Here is an 18,648-nt window from a genome sequence, read left to right as displayed (position 1 = left end):
TCGTCGGGTCTCCACAAATATATTTTGGCAGGACCCGCTGTGCCAGGCGCGAAGGGACAGCGAACCGTCGGCATTCAATCCTGCTGCCACGTAGCACTAACTGCGCGTGCTTGGCAGGCGTGCTGAGGCTGTCGTTTCCTTCTTCGCCGAGACGACGATGGCATGCCACAGCCTCCCCCCCCCCCCCCCCCCCCCCCCCAGAACTGGCAGGATCAGGAGAGGTTGCAGTGACACAGTTTGCGATGTCTGAGTCAAGGTGGGCGGGTTTAAGGCTATCAACGGAGATCGTATCCTCCCTGCCGTTGATGCGCACTAGAAAGTGCTTAGGAGCATGCCGGAGCACCTGGAACGGACCACCGTTGGTGACCGTAAGGGTGGACGTACAGCGTCGTGGCGAACGAAGACGTGTGTGCACCGCTGCAAGTCTGGGGGAACGTGGATACGACGGGAATACTGGCGCTGACGTGGTGGAATGACATTGCCTATAGCGCTACGTAGTCGGCAGGCGTAATCTGTGACGTCAGGAGGCGTGGGTGGCGAGGGCTCCAGGAACTCGCCAGGGACACGGAGAGTGGTGCCAAACGTTAACTCTGCTGCAGAGGTGGAATAGTCACTGCGAAGTACAGTGCGGAGACCAAGCAGGGCGAAAAGTAGGCACTCAATCCATTGTGCAGGGAAAACGGACGCCATAAGTGAAGCTTTCAACTGCCGGTGAAAACGTTCAATGATACCATTAGAAATAGAGGGGTAAGATGTCGTCTTAATGTTGTTGACGCGGAGAAGCCGAGATAGGTTAGCAAATAATGCTGAGTTAAACTGACGATCACGATCAGTCGTAATGGTGGAAGGAACGCCGTAGCGGCTTATCCAGAGTGTGATGAGCACTCTTGCGATCTACTCCGCCGCTATATTCAGAAGAAGGGGCATCGCTTCAGACCACCTCGCGAAGCTGTCAATGCAGGTTAACAGGTAGCGGTGGTTCCCGCAGGGAGGAAAAGGACCGATAATGTCGACATGCAAATGGCTGAAGCGGGGCGTCCGGGGACGGGGAGGATCCAAGAGGAGTCGCCGTATGTTGGTGCACCTTACTTTGCTGGCAGCTGAGGCACGTGCGCGACCAGCGGCCAGACCTAACGAGCCCTGACGAGGCGCTGAGTTGCGCGGATGCCAGGGTGGGCCAAAGAATGGAGGTCATCAAAGACGGATCGGCGGTACGATGGAGGCACGTAGGGGCGAGGGCGACCGGTCGACGTATCACGTCCGGGTCACCAAATTTGTGGAGATGAACAACAGACACACTGATCGCCGGGTCTCCACAAATATATTTTGGCATGACCCGCTGTGCCAGGTGGGAACGGGACAGCGAACCGCCGGCATTCAATCCTGCTGCCACGTAGCACTAACTGCGCGTGCTTGGCAGGCGTGCTGAGGCTGTCGTCTTTTTCGCCGAGACGACGATGGCATGCCACACACCTTAAAGATACCGAATACTATGCCACTGGAAAGCTCGTCGTACCCATTGTGTCACCTTGGGCTCTATGTGGCACTTGTGATCGAACTCCGCACCTCTCGCATCAGAGGCAAACGCTCAAACCATTAGGTCACCACTACTGTACAGACATTGAAGAGAACAATGGAGCATCCTGCATTATCAGCTCAATTGTGAACTTTTTTTTTTGCTATACTTTAATGAATGTCTCAAAACAAGTGTGAAGTATACCGCCTTCTTTACGGTATATTCTCTGAAACCAACGCAAACGATGGAACAGGAGAGAAGGAAATATGCTTCGAGAGTGGCGCGTACAGCCGTAATTACATACAGCGGCATAAGAATCCAAAACCTTACAGAAAAGGAAGTGACTGACCGTCGTTGAATTGCAGAATATTAACGCCCCTCATTGACGTTCGAACGGCTGTCTACACTTCTTTATTGCTGGTAGTTTATTGTTATAACGACAGATGCAACATTTCCACATTCACTCACTGTCGCATTGATCCCTCCCTTGCTAACTCATGCATTTTCTGTCTTTTTATCTCCGTGCTTAACAACCCCAGGTGGTCGAAAATTTTCTGGAGCTTTCTACTACTGCGTTCCTAAAAGTCTGAGTCGCTTTGCCGACGTCAACCTAATAAAGCCGACACCGAGCGTTAAACAGCATACAGGTAACCTTCTATTGTTAAACGAACGCCCAATGTCCGAAATGATCTTAAACGTGAACCGCTGAGTTTAACCTAATATGAAATCGACAGTGCTACTGAATGTCGTCAGCGAATGAAACTTCGAAGCAAGCCTCATACACAGCATTGAAATAAAGCATATGGCTATGCGTATGTGTTCCGATGGAAGTAGTTGCGGCGAGCTTAGGAATAATTTCGCCCACATGGAGTTACTTAACTTGCATTAACGCCACAACATCACACATCTCACGGGCGGTCTATACTTTCTCCTACATCAAAATGCGGCTTCCGCAGCCGAATGCCGTATGTAGCCTGGCGGTCGGTATCGACACGGATAGACATTAATTAGAAGTGTAATCGTTGATTCCTGATCGAGCGCCCGCGCCAGCCCTGTGTTCGGTGTGAAGGAATAAGGGGGAAAAGGTCAACATGGGAATACTCCACCTGATTGGCCGTCGTGTTTCCCATCTCGAATAGAGCGCCGAATGAACGTATGGGTTGTCTGTGCACACGTTCGCGCAACAACCCATCATGCTAAAAGATATTACCGACAAATGTGCATTAGTAATGTAGGAAGACGGGGTGAAAGTGCAGTGCAGTGCAAGAAAAGAAAGAAGGATATTTGCCCCGCCATATTGTAACAGGCATAAGCGTCGACTCTTTAGGCGCACCAGACTATGCTGTCGGCGTTAAGGAAACTAACACCATCAACATATAAATAAACAAATAAATAAATAAGACGCACACAGGAAACTTGAAAGAAGACAGGGCAGAGGCTTTGTTCTTTTGATTTATCAATACTTTTATATATAGGTAAAGTGCAACTCACAGCCCGAAAATGTTTTGTGGGTAACTTCACAAAAGTATTTTCGGCGCCATCGTGGGAACAAGCTGTGAATGACTTCATGTTAATTCTGGTCTACACTCACGGAGTACGCGTGTTTATAAAAGATTAAATTTCAAAATTTGGACTTCGCAAACAGTGTATAGATGCTGACTGCACAGTTGTTTTTTGTTTTTTTTCTTTTTTTCAAATTTGTGCAGATCACCATGAAAAATGCGGACGCAGAGGATGAACCTGTTGCGTAGAGTGCGCCGGCTGCGGAGAAATAAGAAAATATTTTTTTTTATAGCCAAAATATAGCCCCACGTATTGTGCGCCGGAGGTAGACAGCATACTGCGAATCCCGGTGTTTCCAACCACCAGACACACTTTCTCGAAATGACATTTTAACTGGGGTAACGACGTTGCTTCGGCCGTCGTTAGAGGCGAACATTTTCTTCTGACCATTTCTAAGGTGTCTCGTTACATTCCCCAAAGCGCGAGATACCCTGCATTTTAATGCTATTCTCTGTCCAAGGCATTTGGAGGTTTAAAGCAGCAGACACTTAATTCTCCTTAATTATTCTAGATGTAGATTTGGGTCCTCGATAGAATGCATTCTTTTTCCTGCAACTTTTTCCACGAACCCTAAAGTGTCATCTCTCGTAAAACCGTGTTGTAAAAATCACACTTATATTTCGAAACCTTTCAACCTCTGCACCCCGCCAGAGTGGCGCAGTAGTTGCGGCGCTCGGCTACTTTTCCCAAGGATGCGGGATCGAATCCCGGCCTCGGCAGCCGCTTTTCGGTGGAGACGAAAACCAAGGCGCCTGTGTGATGTGCGATGTCAGTGTGCGCTAAAGAACTCCAGATGGTCGAAATTTCAGGAGTCCTCCACAACAGCGTCTCTCATAGCCTGAATCGCTTTGGGATGTTAAACCCCACAAACCAAACCTTTTCCACTTCTTCCCGTGTACTCACGCTAAACAGGCAGTAAAGGTACTCCTTATCCACCGTGTCCTTATCTAAGAACATCTGATAAGACGTTCTTTCTTGTAGCGGTCAGTGTACAACAGCACAGATAATTCATCTTGAAAACACTCCGGAAAGGCGATATATGACCGCGAGTCGGATGTTTGACTGTATAGAGTAAGTTTAAACCGACTGCTGATAAAGAACGGTGTATGGAATTATATGTCCATCCAACTATTGCTGGAGCCCGTGACATGTACATTATACATTTATGCTTGTCGAGACTTTTTTTCTCTTAGTTTTATTAGAAGGGTTGTGGCGCTATATATTTTAAATAATGAAATAGGCAGGAAGATAGGTTTACATTCTTACAGCTAACTTTTGGGTATTCTGTCTTCTTTATCGTCATGTTTTTAATCGAACAGACGTAATGAAATGCGTGAAGCAGGTTTGTTGGCTGCAAGAATTCAGAACAATAGACTCTCAAAAATTGTGAGTGCGCTTTAAGTTAATCTCTGACATTGGTAAAAAGAGATGCACTTAATGTATTGAGATTTCAAACGCAACGGTGAATGCTAAAGCAAAGATAAAAGAAAAAAAAAAGGTTAAACTGCAATATAGTCGCCAGAAATCTTCGCTGGCGAAGTCACACAATAGGATGGACATCCCGCTGAAATCTTATTTGTATACCTTCACGCGCAATGGCTCTCCTACTTATTGATCTAGTATCCAACTCGATGAAAGAAAAAAAAAATAGCCTCTAAAGTTTTGGAGAGGCAAGCGTACATTAAAGCAACGAGCTTTGTTTTAGTTTATCCCTGCTATTGAAGATCACTCTAGAGATTTACGAGCTAGGAAAAAAGAAACAGAAAATCGAAAGGGGAGATCTGCTGGGCTCTTCTGTTCGCTATTTATTAATCCATCTTTCTTTTACGTAGCCCAGGAAAGCCAGGTGCTTTTATATCCCGGGACACATTAGCACATCTTTACTACAAACTTCGGCGCTCTAATCTGAATTTTAAATCAGTGGACATTACTTCCTGGTACCGAACTCTCTGGCCGGAAATCGTTCTCATACATCAAGCGGCAGCGAATGACAGCAGCGACTTGCCAACACATGGTGCACTAAAGGCTACCTAGCGTGGCGGGGGTGTAAAGCGTTTTCAGGAGCAAGTCTGAAAAGTATACACATACTTGAGTACAAGAACTGCAGTATATCTGGTCTCCTGTGTGCGATTAATCTTAAAGTGTTTTATACGGCTTCAGCTACAACACTCCGTCATATTTTCTCGCGGCGTCCTAGTCCCAATTCTGATCCGCGAAAAAATAAATTACAAGAGTTCAACGCTGCTGAACCAAATATTGAGCGAAAGCATTAGCTGCGGGTGACCAAGCGTTCTTCTTCTTCTCTTTTTCTTCGTCCTCAGCCCACATATAATGCCCCTCTTTAACCAAGCCGTATAAACGTGCCTTAGTGGCCTATAGGGGTAACGTGAATGCCGCCAGGGTCCGAGCAGGTTCATTCTGACATATTGGTCCCATGTGAAACGAGAGAGCCAAGTTGGCAGCTCCTGCCAACTGAGCCGCGGCTCCGACCGCGCCACGCCGACCGCTTGAGTTGGGAGCCCATTTCTTGCTTTTGTGTCACGTGGGGTGTGACGTCACAGCGTCACGTGGGTAAGACGTGGCTACCGCCGCGCTACGCCGACCGCTTAAGTTGGTAGCCCAGCTATCACCCTAGTGTCACGTGGAGTGTGACGTCACAGCGTCACGTGGGTAAGACGTACGTTACTACCTCCGCGCTACGCTGAAGGTTCGAAACCTGGAGTAGTAGTGCTTTCGCAATAAACAAAAAAAGCAGAGAAATTTGATGATTCGCACTGCATATTTTCGCGGCAGTCACGAAGCGCTGCATTCAATGGCGACGTAGTCATCATGATGATGATCACCATCATTATTATCATCACCGTCTTTCTGACCAGTTGACGAGGTTATCTCTACCTTACGTTTATCCATCGTCATCGATTCACTCCTGCCAGTCAGCGCATTTGTCTGGGAATGTAATGTAGTTGATGCTTCGCGTATTGACCACTTACCTCAATGTTTTTCATTGCGAACGCAATACTACGACAGCCAAAGCGAGACCTCGGGTGGCCGCAGCTACGCCGTGAAGAGGCCTAGCTACGGTCTTCTTATAAAGAAAAAAAAAATCAGCCCGCCATGACATTTGAATTCAGGGTACTCCTATGCCACGGGCAGGAGCTGCCAACTCGGGTCGGTCTTTTCATATGGGAGAGTGTTATCAGAATCAGCCTGCCAGAACCGTTTGCATTCTCGTTACCCCTACGACACGCAGGCAAGTCCATACGGCTTGGTTGAAGCTTGATTTTATATGTGTGCTGGTAGCTTACGATCTCGCGCCATACCCTTAAATGATGAGCTTAAGTGTCCCCAATAATGTAGGAGCTTACACTGATAGGGCGTGATAGGGGAATAATATAGCAGACAAAAAAGCTTCCGCCGTTGCTTTCGCTATTCAACTCGGGTTAACCAGAGCTAAACCACAACCATTTTTTTCCCTTACATCCTTCTTCAATGTGCATATAGCTAAACAATACTGTCCAGTTCCGTCTCCACAAGCCGCATTGTCACTAAAGGTGACGTGGATGGGAGGCAAAGATTTTTTTTTTTTTTTTTTTTTTTTTGCTTTCACTTTCGTTCTACCCTCCTTATGCGGTCTCTTAACACTCGTCCGCATGTTTGGGCGCCCGTCTCGGCTGCGGGAGGTGGTCAGTTCGAAACCCGCCGCCGGACACCCACCGGTAAAATGGGTACAAGCGTCCCCCAGCCTGGCGCCCGGCTCTTTCAGGGGGGTGCGTTTGGAAGAGGCTCTGCTAACCCTGCTGTAGTGCTCCCTCGGGGGCTTAGCTTCGAACAACCATATTAGCCAATCTACATGCCTCGTGCTCTCCGGTCGAAGCACTGCATGCACTTTTGCCATCAGTGTACAAGCTTCAGAGCACTTCGCGACTTATCTTTATATGCATATTTAGCCAAACTTCACTCGGTGCAGCCTCCGTGCAAATAGGGGAAATTACAGGAATCCGTACGCTCTAAACATGCGCACAAATATTTACGGGTTAACATGAAAATTTGGGTGGGGAAAAAATGGAACGTTCACAAGACGAGCTACAGAGCACAGGAATAGGCTATTTGTGAAATTGTGAGCGGGGGTAAGGAAAAGATGTAACAGAACAACAACAAATAACGAACTAATAAGTTTGGCTTAGTTTGGTTTCGATTATGGGGTTTAACGTCCTAAAGCGACTAAAAGCTATGAGTGACGTCGTATTGGAGGGCTTCGGAAATTTCTACCACCTGAACTTCTTTAAAGTGCACTGACATCGCAGGGCGTACGGGCGCCTTGCTATTCGCCGCCGCAGCCTGATTCGGTCCCTTATCCTTGGGCACAGTATTCGAGCGCCCTAACGGGCTAGAACTTATCAGAACGTTTACGATACTCTCTAATGAGAAATTTGAGCGAAGATATACAAGCGTTTTTGTGATATATTGAAGCAAAGAATCCGAGAGATGCTTGTATGTATGTATGTATGTATGTATGTATGTATGTATGTATGTATGTATGTATGTATGTATGTATGTATGTATGTATGTATGTATGTATGTATGTATGTATGTATGTATGTATGCATGTATGTATGTATGTATGTATGTATGTATGTATGTATGTATGTATGTATGTATGTATGTATGTATGTATGTATGTATGTATGTATGTATGTATGTATGTATGTATGTATGTATGTATGTATGTATGTATGTATGTATGTATGTATGTGCGTGTGTATGTATGTATGTATGTATGTATGTATGTATGTATGTATGTATGTATGTATGTATGTATGTATGTATGTATGTATGTATGTATGTATGCATGGATGCATGTATGTATGTATGTGTGTGTGTGTGTATGTATGTATGTATGTATGTATGTATGTATGTATGTATGTATGTATGTATGTATGTATGTATGTATGTATGTATGTATGTACACATGCATGTATGCATGTGTATGTATGTGTGTATGTATGTATGTATGTGTGTATGTATGTATGTATGTATGTATGTATGTATGTATGTATGTATGTATGTATGTATGTATGTATGTATGTATGTATGTATGTATGTATGTATGTATGTATGTATGTATGTATGTATGTATGTATGTATGTATGTATGTATGTATGCATGCATGTATGTATGTATGTATGTATGTATGTATGTATGCATGCACGTGTGTGTATGTATGTATGTATGTATGTATGTATGTATGTATGTATGTATGTATGTATGTATGTATGTATGTATGTATGTACGTACGTATGTACGTACGTATGTACGTACGTATGTACGTACGTATGTATGTATGTATGTATGTATGTATGTATGTATGTATGTATGTATGTATGTATGTATGTATGTGCGGTTATTAAGCACTCTTTCTCACGAGCCAAATATATTTTCTCAGAAGAGAAAGAAGAGCACCGAGCAAGCAGCGCAGGGCACGTTGATGTTCTCTTTTTCTGAGCAAATCTCTTCGGTCGTGACTCTGTTTCGCTGGGTTACACCGACAACGGCACCAACGTACTGCGAGGCGGCCCTAAGTGGTATTCTAGTCATTTTCGGTACCAGTCATGTCAGTGCTGTAACAAAATCTAAGCCTGCGTAAATCAGATATCGTAAATATAAAAACCCTGTAGGCAAAAAAAAAAAAAATGATGCTTGAAAAAAAAAAATAACATATATGGCCATCAGCTACAGGCGGTCAGAGACCGGGCGTTGAAACGGTGACCTGTACAAGGCTGTATACACTGAATTCTTTCGAATGGGGAATTATCTCTAGCCATTTTCCGTTTCTTTTTTTTTTTTCTAGCTTTTTGGGGGCAGAAAATAAATCTGTCCGTACAGTTTGCGAATCCGCGAAGCGCTGCATACCGTCTACGTTTGCGTTAATTGGACGTAACTCTATAACAACCGTACAGTGTAATTTAGAAGAAAAAAAAACGAAAAAAAAAAAACGTGTAGGAACTGTTTCTTCTTTTTATTCCTTGTTAACCACCCGAAAAAAGAAAACTGCAGTAGATGGTTCCACTGTGCTTATTCGCTTAATCGTTTATATCTACACGTTTGGCGCCTGCCCAGCTTTTTATCAGCCGCCTTTTACGACGCCTTGTGCGGTCAGGTTTCCTAGAAGGCGCTAATGATCTGGGCGTGGCATTTACATCTCATTAAGCTGTTAAACCAGAGAGACTCCAGCACGTGGGCACGGAGGTCGCAGCCGCATCACCCAACAAGATTATGCTGTTGCGGTGGCTCCCGAGATCATGCTGGGAACCTCCTATATCGGCGACAATAATGTTTTCAATCAATCAGTCAATTGGTCCGGAATACTGCGCGCTCTTGTTTAGGTCAGGCTGACAACCGCCTTTCGTTAAAAGCATCGAGTGCCAATTTCCGAGATTTCCTTTCAACAGACAGTGCTCGTTTTATTTATTTTTTTTTCGTGCGAGCAATGTTATAGAGAGCTGTGGGCGTTTCGAAGCACACTTCGAACGTGTGGTCAAGTCTAACTGGTTCAGGAGTTTGGTTGCTGTTTACAGACCGTGAAAGTGCTTCAGAAGCCCTGCTTTTGCTGCTCGGATAACCAGGCGTGCATGAGCTGTGACGGGAGAACTCAACAGTCGCTCTTCGGATGAAAAGAGGACGCGAGCACGCACGGGTTGGGTACTCCCATGAATAAATGTTGCCAAGTTGAGCAGCCTATAGGTCAGCCAGTTTGTAAACATTCAAGGAAACAACTCCAACTTGATCTACATAAATTCCCATGTCTTGGAATCGTCAAATGAAGCTAAATTGATCGGAGATGATTGCTTAACTTAAACTGACGTTAAATGAAACGAGCCTTGAGAGTCTTTGTCTACTATTAATAACTGGTGTGGTAAGTGACGAATGTTTATAAACTGAAATAAATCTGCACGCATGACTATAATATTTGTAGTATAAACATATCGCTAGCATTTCATTGCGAATTAAGAGACAGCATACTTAACTGCGTAACTCAATACAAATATTTTATGTGATAATCTCTTCAAGTTTGATCAGCTGGAAGTCGCGACGTTGTAAATATAATTGGTAACGCTAATTAAATATTAGGCTGCGTTAGACAAGCACTTAAGTTTTTTTCTGTAGAGCCAAAGATAATTGTTTACAAGGTGCTGGTGTGCCCATTGTTGATGCCGAACTACGACCTGTGGGTCTGAGTGACTGAAATACTCCTGAAATACTAAAACGTACTGATGTACGATCAGTGAGCAAGTGGTAAGATGGTCGCTCCTATTCACCCTGTCTTGTCTTCCTCACAAAGAATAACTGTTTCCGCTTTTTTTCAAAAGAAAACCTACTCCTCCTTCAAATCAGGGTAAGGACAAAAATCTTTTCTGGCCTATCATAAATAATATACTTCTCGTTGACAAAGAAGATTGCGTCAAAGAATTACTTTGCATGAAAATTCTAGGAGTATAGAAGAAGATGTTTGAAAGAAAAAAAAAGCGAACAAAAATTTTGCCTAGTCTATGTAGACGCCAGTTTATCCAGCGTGAATATTCTTCGTGTTACTTTTCTCGTTGTGAGGTTCACGCGCAATCTACACCTATTCGTCCTTCAATGCGGCCTTCTGATAGAAATTAAGCGAGGCGATAAGAGGTCAGGGGGTGTTGTTTGTATTCTTTTATAAATAAATCTTTTTTTTTTTTTTCGTATAGGTGGCAAAAGAATATATGGGTGTTTCTCGCTTATCTACGAACCCGAGCGCATAGGCGGCACAAACAAAAAAGAAGCATCCCGGCCTGCTAGGCCACTCACTCCGCTTAAATCAACATACTGCCCTCGTCCAAAGTATTAACCGTAGGCACTGGAAGGTGCTTGGGTCCGAGCGCGGAAGTGTTAACGCCCTTAAACTATACGAATTTACGGAATCCTGATTTTCGAAATCCTGTCTAGCCTGATCGATCACGGCCTCCTTCGCAAAACAAGAACAAGGAACTCGAGCTAGTAAGCAAACTGTGAGCGAACAGCAATTTCCTCTTCTCCAGTGCGCGTTTCGCCAAAGGGAAATTTTTTTTCTCTTTCTTCGTGATTCTCATTTTCTCTTTGCCCAGTTTGAGAAAACTATAGCCACCTAGAGTTCATTTGTTGGTGTTTGTTATCTAGTTTCACTGTTCGGCCCGTCCTCTCACATGGGACGCTTACCCTTTCGGTTGTGGTGCATTTGGAAGGGGGAGTTATATTCCAAGAAAACTACAAAATATGAGTATGCATATCGAAGGAGATACTTTTCTTGTTTTTTTGTTGTTGTTGTTTTTTTTTGGGGGGGAAGGGGGGTGACTACTGGAAAATGGAAGTCAGGGACCTGAGCAAAGATGGAAGATTGCACACGCTTCTGCCCAATTCCTTCGCTTCATTCGTCGTCTCGGAGGAAAGATTAGTTGGATCGGCTGCTCTTTCGTGGAGAGATGCAAAGCGCTCGCACTCTCAGCTCGGGTATACCGATATCCAATTCCTCGATTTAATTTCCGGCCTCGGAGGTTCTGTTCCATCTGGAGAGGGCGCGTGCGTTTGTGATCCATAGCGCTGCATCGCTTCTCTTTCTTTTCCTTATGCACGTCGGGACGTACAGTCTTTGTCAAAAGTGTACGGCCCAAGGACTTTTGTTCTAAGCCCAGTAACGAGGCTCGTAAAGCAATTCTAGAGTTTGAAATCTCGTAGATGACAAATATCTCCGTCATTGTATTGCTCCCAGCAGCCACGTTACAGTGCTTATATAGAGGCCAACCTCTTGGGCCGTATACTTTTGACAAAGACTGTACATACGTGTCCCGCAGACACGTTCGCTCTTATCGGCTGGTAAAGACCGCGGTGAGTGTAAAGCTTGTAATCCTTAGATGCAGTCATGTTTTATAAGTACCTCGGCATTCTCATTACATCTACTAGCTCTTGCTTGGAAAAAACGTAGAAAATATATCGTTCTCGAAGGCTAAGCGCATGCTCGTGTACCTCAAACGCAACATTCACTCAGCCCCTACTAATAGGAAGTTGGCTTTTTAAAACTATCATCCGCTCCCAACTAGAATATGCATCGGCAATATGGGACCCAGGTGTTGAAATTCTTGCAAACCAGATAACCAGGTTCAGAACGGATCGGGGCGTTTCCTTTGATCAAACTATCACAGAACTGTCAGTGTATCTGCCATGAAATCAAACCTTGATTTATCACTGCTCGCAACACGCCACAAGCAAGCCCGCCTGTTCCTCTTTTACAAAATATTTCGCCCCGTAATACTGCACAATGTAGTGCTTGCATCGCCTGCATATATTTCCCTTGCCTCAACTACACGTACAAAGCTTAATCTAACGTAACACCAAAGCATCTTCCGACTCATTTACACCTCCTACGTCCGTGGACTGGAACCACACTTCCTCACCTGTGGCAACAATTATAACACAACCATTGTTCCGGTTCTCAGTGTGCACTGTTGTTTGTCGATGCTTGCGGACAAGTTGCTTTTGCTGTATTCTACTGAGTCGATGTCAGTAGAATCATGTTCCCCTCGTTTTGTGTCTTGTTTGATTACATGATCCGTTTATTTGCTTTTCATTTTTATGCTTGAAGCTTTGCAGAAGTGACCCCACTCCCCTCTGTAACGTTTAATCTTGAGGGTACGAATAAAAAAAAATGAAAAAAAAAAAAGTTTGGTGCTTTACGACTGCCAAAATATGAAAGCTGGAAACTAAACAGTTTTTACTTTTTTGTACGCAGATCACTATCGGAAACAACAGAAGTAAACAAAAGCATAGACAGCGGTCACTGCCTTTTTTCTTTTTCATGGTAGAATACGGATATCTCAGTAGTGCTTTGCGCACGAATAGAACGTATCCTGCATCGTGCGTGTGGGGGCACTGATATTTGATAATTTTCATAGCCTTGTTCAACGGGACTCTAGGAAGCCAGTCTACTGTTAGCTGGCATACGTATGCATCACGTCTCATTTCGAGAGCTTCGAAAAAGATGAATCTGCTAGGAAGGAGTTTCACCAAACGGAAATTGTTCTTTCGATCCCATCACAGGCCCCCGAACGCGTGTTCATCGCAATTTAGTTTTTTAACTCAATATACTTGCACGAAGTAATGTCGCTGCAGGGAATATTACATGCACAACCAGTGCTATATACTATCAAAGCTCGAAAATTGAAATACAATGAAGAGATAAAGCAGAGTCGTTAGAGAATGAAGCAGTTAAATTATTTTTCGAATTTGTATATCACGAGAAAATTTTGCATACTGCATTTAAAAATGCATGTTTGATCTCATATCGTGTTTACACGGATAAGCGTGGGTAAAGTAAGCGGAATCCGAACAATGCCAGTGTGACCAATCATTCGTACCTTCTTGGAGTGCTCAAGGACGCGCCAATGAGCAGTGCGTAATTCGGGAGGTGTTGCCGTGACATGCGTACCGACTGCGTTCGCTATCAACATGCGCCACTGCGCTACCGCGGCTTTGTGTATGCGTTTATGAGCAGACATTCCACTAACCCGCTGGTCGCTGTCATTTAACAGGCCTCGCATATATATGCCTTATTAAGTGATGACGTTGAAGCCTCGTGTTGGCAGATCGCTTTTTGTACACTTGGTTTCGTTTGAATGTCACGATGCACATTGACTGGTCTGCCTCGCCCTTCTGCTCACACTTACTATATGCACTCCTGAAGGAAAAACCCACGCTTTATTATTATACTAGCAGAGAGAACGAAGTGGAAGGAGCTAACATTGACAGGTCGACGTCCATTGATGGTTTCGTTGGTTTCGTTGGTCCATTGATGGTATCCTCTCCGTTCTCGGCCCTGCTGCAGCAAAGTCGAGACAATTAACACGCCACTACCCTAATTTTTCCCCGTGAGTGTAATCTATCTAACAGCTTGATTAAACCGCTTCTGGAAATCATGTGTTTTGTCCAAAAGTTCTGACCCCGCGCATGCGCAAGGAACAGCACAAAGAAGGCTGTCAATGATGAAACCTTCGTGGACCCATTACGCCACTAGTAAACAACCAAGTTGCAGCAGCAGTGAAAACATTTGTTCTTAAAATCTTTTACTATCTAATTATGTCAGATATTCGAGGTGGTCTATGTCTCGCGGATGCAAGTAACGAGGACGCTATAGTTTTGGCACAGGAATGCTTACAGACATTATATGCACCTCCCTCCCCCCCCCCCCCCCCCCCCCGCACACACACACACAAAATGAAACAAAACAACCATGGCCACTGCAAAAACGTGCGAGCGCAGACAAGAACAACCGCGAGGGAGACTACGATCACGTGAACAAAAACCGCCTCAGATAAATACACACAGCGTGTTCCAAAGTAATAAAATGCGACGTTTTCAAGAAGGCTCTGTTTGGCCATTTCGCAAGGATATTGTGCATCTATTGAGGGATTGATTTATCCCTTCTATGGTATCTTTATTCTTATGGTCGTTTGAAAGGTGAACGCGGTCGTGCTATCGGTTCCTACCTGTGCGTATCGTGCTTTCACTGAGTACATCTCTATTCGAACACAACTAAATAGCCCTCGTTACCTGAAGCGTGCCCGTCTCGCAATCCGAATGTCCAGGTTTCGGTTCCCTCCCGATCCAAATCAGCCCATTTCTTTCGAGCTGTTTAGCACTTAACCTTCATTTAGAAATTTGGCGTCGACCCGAATACTTTTAGCTTGTTCCTAAATTTATATGGTTCATTTCAGTCATTCATGCCATCGTAGTGGAAGCGGACGGACGGATGGAATTAAGAAAGTGAAAATGTAATCTTTAACCGCATTCCTAAGTTAATGAGGTCCCCGAAAGATCAAAGCTTGATTTGGGCACACGCCGAGGCAGTGGCCGCTGTGCATACAAGTTCGGACTACGGGCACCCTTTGACGGGCATAACGGGGAGTTTTGTGAGCTTCTTTCTCCTCAGCTCCCAATATCGTTGGCATTTCCAGACGACAGGGATCAATAGCGATCGCTGCCTCTGGGATCGACGGTACACTCGGATCTCGGCTAAATAAGTTGCGTCTTAATTAAGGCCGAGGTTCGTGCAGTGTTGTTTGCGAGTCAAGAACTTTATCTACCCACCCCACTATTCTGATATATTTATATGTTCACACAGGGACGTCCATAAAGGTGTGGAGACAGGAAGTGTTCGTGTTTTTTCTTTAAACCGACGCGCAACAAGTTAGTAAACAGGGTTCAGAACCACGCGAAATTCGTCCGCACCCAGTAGCTGTGAACTGTTTCTTCAATAAGCACTTGAATTCCTCCTGCCATGTAGTTTCACTTTCACTTTCGGTTTGAGCGAAATACCTGAAATGATTTGAAAAATATTTCAAATGGTGTGAACAAAGCAAGAAAGGTCCAGTTTAATCCCCGCCTCGCCATTTTAATTCGTTCCAACTCTTGCGGTAGCCTTCTTCAGGCTAACGTAAAGATGTTGAAAACATGACATCATCTTTTCATGCTCCTGAATGTCACCATGTTTCTTCGCGTTTATACATGCTCCACTCGAAGCGTCATGCGAGGCCTGGTTATATGAAAATAAATAAAAAAATTATCTCACAGTTGGGATTTGCTGCTCCGCCGTACCCAAGGGGCTCTTTTTACCTGCTCAGCGCTGAGTATAATTGTTCATCGCGTGACAGGGTCACACGAGGAACCGAGTTTATTTCTGCACGTCTAGACTGCAATATTGCTGCGTGGTGCCCCGCCCCTTCTAGCCTGATCTTTCCCCGTACATGCAATCAAAGTGTTTGCGCAGACACCTTGAATCGACGGTCTGTTTTTTCTTACTCCTTCTATTACTCCTTTTAGTGAGTCTACGCACTGTTTACCTTTGTGAACGATGAGAGCGGCCAAAGAAAGGCGAGCAAACTAAGGTCACTGGAGGATAGAAGATGAGAGGGGGAACTTTAATATGGACTTGAGAGAGAGAGAGAGAGAGAGAGAGAGAGAGAGAGAGAGAGAGAGAGAGAGAGAGAGAGAGAGAGGGGGGGGGGGGGGAGATGGAGACAGAGATACCGCGGTTCGTAGCCACCATCAAACACAGCCGGCGAATACGAGCTTCTCTCTCGACTTGAAGCAATTCATATATAGCCTGGCGCTCTTTCCTGTTCACGCTGCGATAGTTCGTAAATCAAAAGCTTTCGGCGGCTTTACGGCGTATAAAAAGCTCGCGTGAGCGGAAAGCACCGGCCTTGCGGGGAGACAAATGAGAGAAGTGGTGAAGAGAGAAAGAAAGGAAAGAGAAAGAAAAGGAAAATGAAAGAGCGTGAATGTATGATTTGTGTGCGCACAATGGTTTCACAGCTGCTGCGTAGCTGACTCGCGGCGGTCCTTTATACATAGCCGCCAGGGCGAGAGCCGCAGAGTTGAAACTGACTTTCTGGCTTTGAAGGCCAATGTGCATACGATGCATCGCGCGCTATATGCCCGGTCGTATAGCTACCGACTGCTTGACGACTGTTCTTTTTCTTTTTTTTTTTCACCACAGCAACCTTCGCAGAGAAACACTACGGTAGCGAGAAAAACTGTGACTCATTTGAACGTTTCCTGGAGGCAAAACTAGCAGCGCTCCGGTTCGAACGCGCTGCCGATATTTGCCGGAAAAAAAAAAAAAAAAAAAAAGCAGCGATATGAACCATTTTCAGTAAAGGTTCATCTTGTATGGCCGGTGATCATTGTATGCGAAAAAAAGAAAAGAAGAAATAAGATAGGAAGAATAATTAGTATACAAAATTTTCTCTGCCTTTAGATTCTATGGCTATCGTAAACAGTGTTCTTACTACAAATTCCTTTTTTTTTTTTTTTGCATTTCTCGTTTTTTTTTTCGAACGTCTTGCTTTAATTCTAAGCTTTTTCGAATAGTTCTGCTGTAGCCGTGTGCCTTGGGCTGCTAAGCCTCCTACTCCTTCAGCCCCCCCCCCCCCTCTCCCCCTCCCCTCCTTGTCAGCTGGAAGGCCTGAAAGAGAACGAAAATGAATAAGTGCACAAGCAAATAATATATGCGTACTAAAAAGCACAGAAAGCGCCAGTGATGTACTGAGTAGTTGGCCGTCTCCGTAAATATTTCAACTGCCTGGTGTTCTTAAACGTATGTTCACGTCGAACAGTATACAGGTATTTTAGCAATATAACAAGATATAATATACTGCGTGATTAACTCGCGGCTTCGGCTTTGCTCGTCTTCTGCTGCAAAACAAGGTATAGTCACTCTCTCTTAAATTTAGCTGATTTTCCATTTGTACGGGAAAACATCACGTGCATGAGTTTTAAGCGGAAAAGGAAGAGAGTGAGTCAAGCGGAATTCTAAAGCGCGGGGTATTCTTTCCAGATAAAACATACATACTTTCGGTTTCAGAACACAAATGCATCAGCCTTCTCGCTCTTAAAATCCTCGCACTCTGGCCAAACGGCTTTGTTCAGTCCTCTTTTTTTTTTTTTTTATTGTTTCCCCGCAATCACTTGAATTGAAGTATTAGTATAAGCATCGGATATCTATGAGGGACTACGTTGGGAGTGTGTGTTCGTTTGTGTGCAAGAGTGAGTGAGTGAGTGAGTGAGTGAGTGAGTGAGTGAGTGAGTGAGTGAGTGAGTGAGTGAGTGAGTGAGTGAGTGAGTGAGTGAGTGAGTGAGTGAGTGAGTGAGTGAGTGAGTGAGTGAGTGAGTGAGTGAGTGAGTGAGTGAGTGAGTGAGTGAGTGAGTGAGTGAGTGAAGTTTAGACTTGGAGGAATGAAAAAGAGAAGATGGGCTTGCTTGTTTGCCTGACAGAGAGTGCTTCAGAAGTAGAAAACGCAGCCGGGAGCGGTTGGGAAACGAGGGCAGGGATCCTGTCGAAATAAGTACTTGGCGCTTCCACTGGACATGGACTGATCCGGAAGCAATGACAGTGGTACTTGTCCTGCATTAAAGTTAGCCTGGAATATGGCAATGGCGGTGAGGACAGGCGGTCATTATGTTCCGTAGACTGACACAAATCTCGTTCGCTTCGGAGCACTGTGGCCTCATGTTCTTCCCCTTGGTGGTGCGCAGGTCACGTGCAACGTGATACTGCTGGTGGCGGTGAACACCATCGGCATGTTCTCCCACTATCCGAGCAAGGCGGCCCAGAGGCAAGCCTTCCTGGAGACGAGGCAGTGCATCGAGTCCAGGCTAAGCATACAGCGAGAAAATCAAAAACAGGTAACGCTTCTTGTTCGTTTTCTTGGCTTATATTTTTTAATTTTTGCATTCGTAGCCCGTAAACTCAAAGTGCGCGAAAAAACAACAATATTTTGTGCGAGGGCTCAGAGAAAAAGTGTAAGAAATAGTATGAAAAAAAAAATAAACAAACACGACTGGTATGCTTGATCACTTGGAAAAGTATTATTTACGTGAATGGAAGTTCTCAATAACTCTTCGAGGTTGCCGACCGAAAGCGGATGAATAAAAGAGTGAAAGAATAGATAAATTCGGCGTATTGTTTGGGCCTCGAATTCACATCCACCACTTCAACCTTACAATAGCGG

The 18,648-nt window shown here is 44.7% G+C and overlaps 1 protein-coding gene across 6 annotated transcripts in view; it reads left to right on the top strand.

Annotated features, from left to right (window-relative positions):
- LOC146199670 (adenylate cyclase type 5-like) overlaps window positions 1–18,648 on the top strand; it is a 238,128-nt gene that overhangs the window by 158,383 nt on the left and 61,097 nt on the right. For all 6 annotated transcript variants that reach the window (XM_084595179.1, XM_084595176.1, XM_084595178.1 and 3 more), the window contains one exon: window positions 18,173–18,322. In XM_084595179.1, coding sequence (XP_084451305.1) covers window positions 18,173–18,322 — 150 coding nt within the window. The remainder of the gene's footprint in view (window positions 1–18,172; window positions 18,323–18,648) is intronic.

This window comes from Amblyomma maculatum, chromosome 2 (genome assembly GCF_055883805.1).
Source record: "Amblyomma maculatum isolate TAMU_Amacu chromosome 2, ASM5588380v1, whole genome shotgun sequence".
Classification (NCBI taxonomy): domain Eukaryota; kingdom Metazoa; phylum Arthropoda; class Arachnida; order Ixodida; family Ixodidae; genus Amblyomma; species Amblyomma maculatum.
Note: the sequence above shows the minus strand (reverse complement) of the source record. Positions and strands in the feature narration are given on the sequence as shown.